Here is a 12,964-nt window from a genome sequence, read left to right on the forward strand (position 1 = left end):
CCGCCAGGCCGCCCGCCGCCGCCCGCCGCCTATTAGGGCCGCTCGCACGCCCCGCCCACTGGGGGCGGAGTAGGGGGTGGGGCCAAACCGGCCCGCGGCGCGGCGCCCCCTATCGGGCGCGCAGCGGCACACCCCGCAGCACCCCTGCACGCCCTCCGACACCCCCACATCGGGGGGGGTGCCCCAAGTAGCCCCCCCCCAGCCCCTTCCCAGCATCAGGCAGCGCGCCGGGCAAGGGGGCGAGGCCGCAGTGCTACCGTGTCCCCGCGAGGGGACAGATGGCATAAAATTATAAAATTCTGATAAAGCGAGGAAAGGCGAAGGCGGCTGATTCAGGCCCAAAACCCGCGGTGCCGCCATTACGGTTATCCCTGAGGGGAGCCACCGGCCTGAGGGCAGCGCCCTGGTCAGACGCCCTGATGTCAGCCAGCGTCACCGGGCAGCGCCTGCCAGAACACCACGCAGGAGGGGGACCCTGGGGACCCAGACACCCTCGTCCCAAGCCCGCCAGGGACACGCAACAAGGATACCCGACGAGGCCCCAAAACCCAGCTCCTCCACCCAAAAAAAAGCAGGTGGCCCCACGTCCGGCCACAGACTCCCCGTCAGCCCAGCCGTGCCACTGCTCACGCACACACCCACGTCACTGGCTCCCGGGCAGAAGGTGCCCCGTTGCCCAGTGCCCCAGGGCAGAGCCGGGTACCACCGGGATGGACACAGCCCTGAAATCCAGCCCTCCGCTCCCTCCCCACCCCCTGAGGCCAGGGGCCCCCGGCGCTGGGGGTGTCCATTGCTGTTGAGGGTTGGTTGCTGGCTCTGTCCCCAGGAAGGCCATTAGCCATGCTGGGCCCCACCTAGGTATTTTAGGCGGACCTGCCATGCTAGAAAAACAAGCCTGCCACAGCCGACACGGCTCTGGGGGAGCTACGGGGCTCCCCGAGACGTCCCAGCTGTGGGGGACAGAGCCTGTCTGACACGACCCTCGTGGGATTGCTGCCAGGCACCTTCTGCGGGTTCCAGCTGATGGAAACAGGGCAGAAATTGGTTTGCTCCAGCCCTGCCAGCTGTAATTAAACGCTTAAGGGATTATCACACTTTGCTGTCCAACTAGGAGAGAGAGAGGTCCAGCTCAGCCCATGCAGGGCTGCTCTGAAAGGTGGTCCCTCGCTACTACCAGAGACCTTGCCCCGACTTGTCTTTATCCAGCTGGCAATTAAAAGACAAAAATGCCTGTGCTTAGGGATGTCATCACCGTTATTTTACCCTGGGCTAAAGTTTTTAGTTGAAGGGCTTGTAGGTTTGATTAGGTTATCATGTAGGTTTGATTAGGTTATCACGGTGAAGGAGAGGTGCTGAGCAGCAGCCTAATTACCAGCACCCTCCCCCTCCAGCTCACCCCTCCCTCCCAGGGAGCCCAAATTCCTTGAATCCTTTTTTAGATGCAAAAGCAGCATCTAACCCGAAGGCAGATGGGCAAGAGCCCACACCCCGGGGCTCTGGCTCCTTTTGAGGTGAGCCATGCCATTGCTCATCCCCCGAAGCCCCGGGGTGGGGATGCTCCTGCTTCCGGCTGCCTGGGGAACAGCCAGCGACGACCCTGCTGCCAGGCTGGCATGTCCAGTCCCCACAGCTCCCCAGGGAACAGCCTCCTTCAGTAGCAGGGTGTGGGGCTTTCCAGGCACAGACTTGCCCCCAAAGCCTTTTTTTCCTTTTAATGCTGCTGCAAAGCAAGAGACGAGGCTTTTCTTCCACCTCAAACTGGGAAGAGCTGGATTTTCATTGCAGAATGCCCTGAGACAGGGCATGGAAAGCCAAAGATGAAGCAGAGATTTTGAAACAACCTGTTTTAAGATGGATCTGAGAATAACTAAGATGAATTAAAAAAAAATCAAGCAGCAGCAGAAGTCTGGGGACATTTTAGAAATGCCCTCCCAGCATTGCCTGTCTTTTTGTCCTCTGTTGCTTTGCACCCCCTCCCTGCTAGCAGAGCCTGTGGGCAGCAAAGCACAGGGGATGGGTGCTGGGTGACTCTGGATGCCTGGCTGCTGAGCCCCCAGCCAGCCGTAAAGCCCAGCTTTAGGCTCTCCTGGCACATTTAGGAACCTACCTGGTTTTCAGCTGCACTGCACAGCAAAGCCTTCAGCGCCCACCTTGGCACCCTTAACTTTGGGAAGAGATGTGCTTCACTCCTACATAGCAAGGCCATGGGTTAAGGACCACCGTAGAGGTTCCCGCACTGCACAAGTCCCCGTGCAGCAGCTGAGCAGTGGCTTTAGTTCATTAAGCTCACCAGCTCTCAAATCTCCTTTCCCAGACTAAAGCCAGCAGGAATCTCCTTGAAGTCAATGAGGTGCGGGCAACACCAACAGGCTGAGAGCCTCAAAGGCTGCTAAGATCTCACCAAAATCATTTAAGCCCTGCAGAACTTGTTTCGTGCACCCAAAATGGATCATTTTCACAGACACAAAGAGCTACTCTGATCACCTCTGTGCTGGGTCAGAGAGGAGACGAGGAAAGAGCAGTTGGGGTTTTATGTATTCAGCCCCTGAAGTACTGGAAAGGACTATGCTTCAGAAAATGGAGAAAGACTTTTACTGTCCATTTTTAAAAGCAGGAATCTGGCTGCAAAACACCAGCAGCTCAAAATAGCCAGGTAAGCTGACCCAGGACCTTCTCAGTTCCCTGTAGTTGTGAAGGTTTGGGGACAGGGAGATCCTGAAATGGACTTTCTTCCTTGAAAATTAAAGAACACGTTCTTACCTAATTGTGTGATTCCAGGAACTGACTCCAAGAAAAACACGCAACCAATGCAAGACTCATGATACAATCACGGCAACCCCATCACCCGGCCCTGACATTTCGGAGGCTGTTTGGAGAAGTTTGCATCCAACTCTCCTGCAAGCGCCTCAGAAATACCAGTTGCAGAGGAGGCTCGACAGTTTTCCCTCTCTCTCCAGCCTTCACAAGATGGGACTGATGAACTCAGTGAAGCCCTCCTCGATCTGGAGCACAGCACCACTTAAAATGTGGTCCTTCTCTAAATAAAAGAAAAAGCCTCATTTCCCCGATTAGCATCTCCAAACAGCCTCAGAGAGCGAGTGAAAATTGTGCCACCTGCCACTTCCCAGCCAGCTGAAGTCAGCTGGGACACTCCAGTCCAGGTGGCACTTTTCCACTGGTGGCACCAGTCACACATTTGAAACCATGTCTTGGCAGATAAAACCTTTGGCAGCGCCTGCGCAATAAACCTGCCAGCTTCCGTGGCTTTGCCGAGACAGGGAATAACGCACGGGGTAGATGTGAACCCCAGCTGCTTCCCACACCCTGCATCAGCTCTGCCAGGCTCACACCTATGAAGACTAGGAGAGCCCCTTGTAACCCCCACTGGTAGCTGGGAATTGCCGACTACATGAGACAGGCTTGGTCCGATACAGTTAATTTCTACGTTTCAAGCCCAACCAGCCTGTAATAACAATAGACGTAAAAGAAAATCCGGGGTGCATTCTCAGGATGTGATGAATGTGTTCACATAGTTTGTGTCTGCAGAGAGACTACAGCAGTACCAGCCCCTTTCTGCTGTTCACCTGCTGCTGATTCATCCCTGGTCAAAAGGACAGCAGCAATGCTGCCCTTACTCTTTTCGGAGGGACCTGGGGGGACCGGGAAGAACTGGTGTCGTCTTTGGTATGTCTGGGTAGGAAACGTTTTACCTGCAAATTTAAGATCTACTTAAAGTCATAAATCATCACCATGACCCAGGATGCACAGAGCAGATGTTTTCCACTCCAGCTCATCTGCCCAGCTTCCAGGAGCAGATTGGAGGAGGCCACACCGCCCAGATTTGCCACATCATTATTTGGCAGCTGGTTTAATTGCAGCGCATGAAACTGAGAATACCACACAGATGACAATGGAGCACTCCTCTCTTGCCATGGCAGTAGTCCTGCAACGTAAGCAAGGTGTCACCTATGGAGGACTGGTGTGCCAAATCACAGGTTCACTGAGCAGCACTGGCTCCATCACCTCTGTGGAGCAACACAGCAGGAGATGGACACTGGACCAGGCTCCTTGCTGAGCTCCTCGAGCCAAGCAACATGAACGGTAGGATCCCCTACAGCCTCCTTTATTTTGCTGGAATAAAAGTGAATACATCTCTGGGACACTCCCCAGAACTGGTGTTATTTCCACTTCCAGCAAACTCACAGACAAAACCCTAGTTCGAGTCAGCCTAGGTTTCACGGGTCAGTGACAGACAAGTCCGCCTGCAAGAGGAAGCCACCTGAAACCAACGTCAGGGAGGGAATGCAGCCCAAGGGACACAGCAGGTCTTGCACAGCTAGAGCAAAGGGCTGGAAAACTGGGGCCAAGAGAAACATTCAGAGCAGGAACCAACCAGACCGACTCCAGGCCATCCTCACACAGCGCACTTGGCAGGCAAAAGAAGGCATCTTCCCCCAAACATCTCCCCTCTATGGCCCGCTCCTGCCCAACCCTCAGCCTCCTGAATGGAGCTGTTGCCCCCCAACAGCTCTATTCTCCTCCTTTTCCCCAAATTTCTGCCACATCTTACTGGGGAACAGGCAGAAAGGGCACAGGGCTGGGGCTATGGGTTTCGTTTGCTCCAGTTTCCAGACCTCGCAAGGTGCCTTTCCCTCCCCCACAGGACCCCCATCCCAGAGAGCGTCCTATGCTTTCAAACTCCATTAAGTCTTATCTGCATTCCTGCCTGCCAATGGCCCATGCTCCAGGCTGGGTGCCAGCAGCTGGGCAGCCCCCCTCCTCTCCTTCCTGCTCACTGAAGAGAGCTGCTGGCGTTCAGCAGCTCCCCACCAGCTCCTTTTCTTCTGAGGCCGTGTTAATGACAGCCCAGACATTGCAGAATGCCTTGTACTAGGCAGGGTGCAGAGATGTCTGGAGCAGAGTCAACATTTCAAGTGCTCCAGCGCTCGCCAGGCATTTTAGGACATGGGATGGCTGCAGCTGGCACCACCTCCCCGGGGAGGCACCTGGGAGCGGGTGGCACCGCAACAGTCCCACTCAATCCAACGTGCTGTCAGGAGGGCGGCTGCCTGCCATTGCCCAACCCAGCAGTTTCACCAGGTCCACGGGTGAAATGGCTGTCAAAGGCAACTGCGTTCTGAGGGTTCTGGGAAGAGTTGCACAAACACCACCATAGAAAGTCAGTGCCAAAGTGAAGCAACGTAGACTTGCAAATGAGGAAATTAGAGCCTTCATCAAGCTGATTACTGGGCATCCTGGGCAAGGACAGCAGTAGCAATGCAGCATTTTGCTGTGTCACCTGCCAGAGCACCGTGGCAGCGTTCCCATCGCTCGAGCCATTTTAAAGGGAAGCCAGTTCTTTAGCCAGAGAAGCACAGATCAATTTTTTTTTTCAGTGTGAAATGCACTATAAGCCACTCCAGGGATGGATGCTGACGGCTGCAAGTAGATCACTGTCCGAAAGTACAGGACTCGCGGAGCAAAATCACTGCAGGGCGAGGAAAGCAGCAACATGGATGCTCTCCCGCTGCTCGATAATGAGAGCACAGAGGCTGCAGCACCACTTTGTCTCAGCCCTTTGGACATCAAACGAGCCACCGCCACGCTTTGGCCGGTTCAACCCCCTGAGCTCAGAGGGCCACGACGTGCTTCTCCGTCTGTACGAGGGCTGTGGACAGCGTTCCTGGCACACTCCGCTGAGGACTACTCCTACTGCACGCTGGCACTGTGCGACTGCAGCAAAGCTGCTTCCATAATGAAAGTCTGAGTGCAGCAAGTCCTCCTCCAGGATGAGTTACCTCTGCTAAGGAAAAGCAAAGAGCAAATAACTGCTCAGCACAGAGCAATGCCTTTGCAATGGTTTTGTTCACAAAGTTCCCCCTGCCCTGTTTAATGCTTACGCCTCTCCCAGGCAGAGAAGAGCGGTGAGTAGACTGCCACACAGCATCCTCCAAGCGAGAAAGACCAATGCTGGGTTTTGTAGACATCTGTAGTAAATGGAAAGCAAAGACTTTTCTGCTGGGCTGTATGTTAATAAATGGCACCAAAACACAGCAGAGGTACAGGAGCAGCAGCAGCTGTAGGGACTGAGGATGCTCAGTAAGCACGCTTGGTCTTAACGTATTTCACACTGCCACTTGTTTGCCACATGCTGGCATGCCTGTGGTTTGGCACTGCAAGTGTTCAGCTGTCTTCTTACAGAGCTCCAGGACCTTTCATATGTTAAAGTGGGGTTGTTTGGGTTTTTTTTGCTGGAAAGGAAACAGCAAAGATTTAGGAAAGTTCCACCAATACATAAACTTTCCAGGGAGCAACATTTGCCCCCTTGGTAAAGAAGTGATCAGTGCTGGCAGCTCTATAGAGCTGTAACAATTTAGGAGCCTAATTGAGGGATCTGAAACAAGACTGAGGCTCTGAAGAATTTAATTCCAAGATTGTTGTTTAGCATAAAAATAGCTTCCCCCCCCCAATGTTTTAAAGCATGAGTTTTTAAAACCTATTTTAAATAAACATGTGCAAGGAGTAATTTTTCTCCCACAGATCACACTGTGCACTCCAGCAATGATTATGCAATGCTATTTTCTGTTTTTGCTTTTATCAACACTTGGCTTTAACAATAAGGAAATTCTAATAATGTTATAATTATAATTAAGGCAACTCTAATGGGATTTTGTGGACTGTGATTGGCATCCCAAGTGCAGCATCAGACAAAGGGGAACATACAAGGGACGAATCTCCAGGACACCTTCAGAATTAGCAACCATTTGGGTAATTATAAAGCTCCATTTTATAAAGAACCAGGAAACAAGATTAATTTATAAATCAGTTTATTTACAGATTTTTGTTCTCTTAAAGTACATTTCAGTTACCAAAGATATTTACACTGGTGTACACAGGGACCTCCCTGGTTATTTTACAGTTCTTAATTACAAAAAAAAAAAAAACCAACCCAAAACAACCCTCCACATCCTTGGGTCCGTCTACTGTGCAAAGCTGCTCTGGATGTGAACATTAGCTGAAACTGGCCCAAAAACCAAGTTACCAGGTTATTTACACATACACAGTAAACGGGTTTCTTCTCAGCATCTCCACAACACAGTACACAGGGAGACGGAGCCTCCCAAAAGGCGGCTTTGCAAATGTATATCAAAAGGCTCTGCAAAGTCAAGGAAAAAACTAGTAAATGCAGGTTAATTACAGTATTCCTCTTTCATCTGTATATAATTTTGCATTTAACATTTAAATTACAAATAAGTTCAATAGTTTGCTTTTCTCCATTTTAGTTGATTTGTAAACACTTCAGATGCACTAAATACCTTATAAGATTCAACTGTTTCTCTGCTGAAAAGTACTTTATTTTCCTAATGTTCTTAATGTAGCAAAGGGATTATGAAAGTCAGAACTGCATGCAGTTCCTCACAGAATAGTCACTTAAAAGGTCTCTATCACTGTGCTACTGAAGATCTTCTGCAGGTACACACTTATTCAAGTATTGCAAAAAGCTAAGGCCACTTTTTCAAGAAAGGAAAGTGAACAAGATGGGATTTTTTCAATCACTCATTCCACCTTGTGAGCAACAAGCCTTTTCTGAAAGGCAGAAGTACTGATATTCCACCACAGCATGGCTCAGGAAGCATCCTGCTGTGAGAGAGGTACTCGTGCTGCTTGTCCTCTCAAGCCTGGGCTTTCCCACCTGGCATCAAGATCCTTCCAAAGAGGGAACCGCATCTCCCCAGTGATGACAGCCACTGCCCCGAACAGCTCATGGGTCTCAAAAAACCATCTCAGCCTTGAATCTTCTAATGTGGTTGCACCAAGATAACAAGGACCCAGAAATACCATCTTGTTCTTACAAAGGGAAGGTTGGGGAGAAGAGAGAAATAGAGAATTCAGCCTGTTTGTGTGACTCCAGGCTTCCCCATACCTCCTCGTTACCAGCTGCGACCCAGACAGACCACTACTTCATCGCAGTAATCATCAGCCCACAAGTACTCAACACACTCGAGGTTTTGAGCATACACTCAACTCAAAGTAACTCAACACACTTGAGGTATTGAGAAGATAATTCATGTACGTTCAAGTCTTTTTAGGGTTGCTCCTAGCAAGGATTGCTACCAAAATTAAATGGTGATGTTTGCAAAGGAATAAAGCCATTACTTAGACACAGCTTCCTTCTGCCCAAACAGCTGTAAAAATAGTTACTACTTCTGTTGAGGGTACCAAACTAGCACTATCCAAGCCAGCAAGACAACAGGCATACAATCTCCAATGGTCCCTGGTACCCTGGCAGGCCAAGTGCACAACCTTCTTCCTGCTGGTGGACAAACCAGAAAAGCCCTGCCAGCCCCGCAGAACAGCTGAAAAGCCTCGGGGATGCAGGGCGACCTACTCAACACTGGCCATGGTATCTACAGAACAGAAACTAACTTTGTTTCTCTGATACTCCAGCTACAAACCTATGCTGCAGGTTTCTGCCTTCTTTCCGTAATTGCCACCCATAAAAATCGCAATCCTTGCTATTGAAAAAGGTACACCCAGGAAAGGGAATCTGAGGTGGTGACCCAATCAGTGACACCATGCTGGTTAAATGTAGCAGCTTTAGTTTGCTTCTATCTTAAGCATTCAAGAGTTTCCTGGTTCAGCATCATGACATTTTACGTGGACAAGTGAACCACTTAGGAAAAAATGCTGAACAATGTTCCACCAAGACCATTTGACTTCCAGCCAGCCAGAAGGGCCACTACTGGAGGACAGACATGCATATGCCCATTGGAGGTGTTCCTATACACCATTACCTCCTCCTTGTTCTTCCGCTCATTAAGCTCCCATGAATATGGCTCACCATTAACTCACAAGTGAGGTGCTGGCAATACGACATCTGAGAATCTACATGGACCTCTGACAAATCCAACGTTTCCCAGTGCTGTCCCTGAAGAATTACCAGCTACGTGTCATTGTGCAAAATGCAAATATTCCAATGATAGCTTTCAAAAAAAAAAAAAAAAAAAAGGTGGAAAAGAGAAAACAGAATGGAGCAGTAGCAGAGGTACGTACAGCAGGAAGCCCAAGAACCAAGCAGATGAATGAAATGGTACAGATCTCCCCGCCACACCTATTGTGGGCTGCAGCATCTTTGGGGCACCTCTGAGGGCTTCAAAGTGTCTTTCTGCACTCCAGTGTGTCTGGAGAATCTGACTCTCCTCTGGGTCTTGTCCCAGGTTAGCAAACAGGGACATCCACTATTAAGGCATCAACGTTTGACCCCAGATTGTCTGTGTTCCTCCAAGGAAAACACAAGAATGGGAGGGACAGGTTAGGAACAAGCACTCAGCAGAAGGACACTGCAGTTGAACCCAGCACCAAATCAACCACGTAACAGCTGCCCATGGGCCTAGAAGTTCTGTGAAAGAAAGGAAACAGATGGAGCAGGGAATTTTCACATCATTTTTCAGCTCAGCCCCCTCAACTCTCCATTGTTTCTGAACCAAGTGTGGTGAAGCGCCATTCCTACTCCTGCCTTCGCATCCCACCCCTGGTCACTGTGGTTTGGTTCTTCATACCTTCCCCTCCCTGTATCTGCCTTGAGAAGCTGGAGGTTTTGTGCGAAGAATACAGGGCTCTGGAAGTTTCCAGAACAGATGCTTTCTCAAGTTCGGCTGTCCCAAAACATAAGACAGTGCAGCCAACTGCACAGGACACTCTCCTATAACCCACTTAATAAATTACCTGAAAATAAATAAAAAACCCACAAGCACAAAACATGCAGACAGTCAAGCACTAGACACCGCTTTCTTTGGTGAATACACTCTGTTCTCTAAATTTTTCAAGTAACAGCTTCTCTGATTTATTAGGTGACAGTAAGGGAAGAAGCTGAGGGATTGAAGGCCAAATTTTTGTGAGGAAATGTTTTCCACTCCTGCATGTCTCGTGCCTGAGAAAATCCTGAGTATCCATTATCTGGGAGCAGCTGGTGCTCCAGGAAGAGAAGTGCTACATGGTAGGAAGAAAGTTGTCCATGGGCTCATCTTTCACACTTGACATTAGGCGGCCTTTATCTTGCTCCACCTCAGGACTGAAGCAAGCTACGTAGGAAAAGCAGCAAGAATTCTTTACTTGAATACAGAAAGCAACATCATCTAATTTCCCTGGACTAGCTGGCACCATACTTGGTACCACATCACAGAAGAAAGATGAAAACCAACTTCACAGAGAAGGGAATTAAATGGGCTCTGGAGCAGAAGAAACTGATGCACATTGTTAGGGCTGCAGGAGAAGACATGTTAAGATTATAACACTGTTCAGTACGGTAAGTCTCCATTTATGACTAAAACCTGATCAAACCGTTTCTTCTCCAAGTTACTCACATTTCTAAAGACAAGACGAGTACTGATAGCTGACAGCCATTCCAGCAAAACAGCCAATATCCCAACTTAACCCAACCCTTTCAGAGAACAAGCTGACCATGTCAAAGCCCCAGGCCGGAGCCCCAGACAGCTGCTGACAGTTATGTGGCATAACTGCATTGGCACACAAACAGTCTTGAGCGCTTCACAATGCAGCCTCGAGTGAGGGACCAGCTTGTTCCAAACAATAAATCTGGTGCAAGGTCTCTAGTGGCAGCGGATGCAAATTCAGGTTCCTTTAATCACATCTGAACTGCCTTTAAGCCCCACGCATGGAAGTCCAGCAGCAGCACTTGCAGGGTGGAGAGTACGTCAGGAGTCAGAAAGACCCATGACTCAGTGGTTACGTAGCTGTAAGTTTATTTTCAGCACTGTCAGACAAGCAGCAATCTCCGCTGTTTCTCATTTATCTGGTTCAGTACGTCAACAGTGTCTCTGATTAAGGCCTCGAAGATCCCATCTGCCAACTGCATCTTTACACACAGTTCATCCTCGTCATAGTTCACCCACTGTGCTTCTTCCTCATGAAGTTCCTGCACCTTGGAGGGTAGAAAGGAAAAGGCAATACAAACATTACAATTCTGTTGCTCTACGATAATATCCCCTGCAAAGTTCCAGAAATAGTCCCAAACAGTGCACATCTGCCAACAACATATCTGTCTTTGTAAGAGATTACAGGAAACGCTTGGAATAGCAAAATGAACACAGATCTATTTGAACCAGGCTATTTCACTGTATGAATGTTTTCTACCTTTCACTGTAGTATCCATTTTAAAGGATTTCATATTCCTGCACAAGTTTTTCACTTGAAGGAACTCAGCTAATGGGATATTCTTGGCCAACAGCAGAAGCTCCATTAAAAAAGTCCCTAATTGTGTATTTGCAAGAAGCTGATTCCATGCAGCTTAAACTGGTAGGAAATCATGCAAAGGCCTTGAACAGGGGAAGGAGAAAAAGAAAACACTTTACTGCAGTTCAGTTTATTCGAATAAGAATTAGAAAACCTAAAGGAAATAACTAACTTTTCCTGTACAGGAAGACAAAATGCTGGCATGTGTTGTATGATAGTATTACAATTCATTTGCACAAAATACTCCATGCTTCATTATTACAAATGGAATTTTGTACCATTACATCTAAAAGAGTAACTCAAAGTTTATTTATTTCCTTCTATTCCTAAACAGTTGACAAGCAAAATCCTGTTTTACTGGTCACTAGCAAATAGGTGTTTTAGTAACCGACAGAAATATATAATTTCATTCAGCAAATCAAGTCTTATTGAGAGTCTCCTCAAAGTGGATTTCTCCAATTAAACTTATTAAAAATTTGTCTAAGTGACCACTTCAGTATTACAGATACATCCTAACAAAGCTCAAACTTTTGAGAAAAGAAAGAGTGGATGCAAACATCGCTCATATTAAAAATGACAAAGAAAACCTGCTGAAAGCTCTCTCTGCTCAGCTTCAGCAGAAAGCTCCCCTGACTGTAAATCCTACACTCTGAACGCAAAATACATTTACACTGTCCACACAGACAAGTGGGCCAGACACCTACACGCTGCCAAAACAAGGTTAAAACATACTGAAAATCCACATATCAATATGTAATAGTGTCATTATCTAAAGAGGGTACAAGAGCTACAGCCCCAACACCCTCTCTCCCTCTTTTGCCTGAAGCTAAACCACCCAGAAACATGTCCGTTTTGAAGGTGACAGCTGCTATAGCATAATGATGATTCAATAACCAAAACACAGTATGAAGCCCAAGAATGGGCTGCTATGGGAACCCCAGGGAACCGGCACTGCTTCAGCATTTGTAGCCATGCATAAGGCTTCAGTTATACATGGGGTTTCAGTCTGACAGCTCCTTTCTCCCTCTCTTAAGAGAGCTCAGAGAGAGGGGCAGGGATCACAACCTGCAAACAGCTTTGGAAGAGTCATGCTACATGCTTACAAATCTCTGCACTACCCCAGCAAGGTGAAAAATAATTTAAATTGAATGCTAACAAGTGGCAGATAATTGGGTGTAAATTTGTGGGGGGGGGGAAAGTCTGAAACAGACTTCTGAACTCTCAAGCAGAAGCGTGCTGCCTGCAACCAGTATGTGCTGGTTGTAAATTCTGATAAACCCTGGACTAAACAACAGCAGCATGTCACAAGTCTTCCCATCAATAAAGGGGCATATGATAGAAGCACCAATTTGGAGGCTGACCATGTGTTGTGTGTCTGCATCACAGGCTATTTAGATGAGGAAAAGCAAGAGATAAGGTTCACGAAAAGAAGAGGTGGTGCCAAAAAGAAGGGTTCCCAAAAAGCAGAAGTGGTCTGGGAGAGAAAACAGGAGGTCCAAGGGGAGAAGGTGAAGATCCTGGCTGGAAGAAAGACCCTGGAAATGGGGGAAGATACTGGAGATGAAGGAGGTGGGTGGAGACAAATGCTGGGGGACGCCCAGGGACCTTGACCGATGATGTCCAAGACTGGTAACCAGGAACAGCTGCACAATACCAACTGATGCGATTTTCTGCCTGACCCTCCCAGGCCAGCAGCAACCTCCCTGCTGGG

The 12,964-nt window shown here is 48.5% G+C and overlaps 1 protein-coding gene across 12 annotated transcripts in view; it reads right to left on the reverse strand.

The window, feature by feature from the left end:
• Nucleotides 1-6,810: 6,810 nt before the first annotated feature.
• The window catches only part of CEP350 (centrosomal protein 350), a 79,390-nt gene continuing 73,236 nt past the window's right edge, over nt 6,811-12,964 (reverse strand). For all 12 annotated transcript variants that reach the window (XM_052802708.1, XM_052802711.1, XM_052802715.1 and 9 more), the window contains one exon: nt 6,811-10,942. In XM_052802708.1, the coding sequence (XP_052658668.1) occupies nt 10,778-10,942 (165 nt within the window). In that variant the 3' untranslated portion in view covers nt 6,811-10,777. The remainder of the gene's footprint in view (nt 10,943-12,964) is intronic.

The sequence above is a fragment of the Harpia harpyja genome, chromosome 11 (assembly GCF_026419915.1).
Source record: "Harpia harpyja isolate bHarHar1 chromosome 11, bHarHar1 primary haplotype, whole genome shotgun sequence".
Taxonomy (NCBI): Eukaryota; Metazoa; Chordata; class Aves; order Accipitriformes; family Accipitridae; genus Harpia; species Harpia harpyja.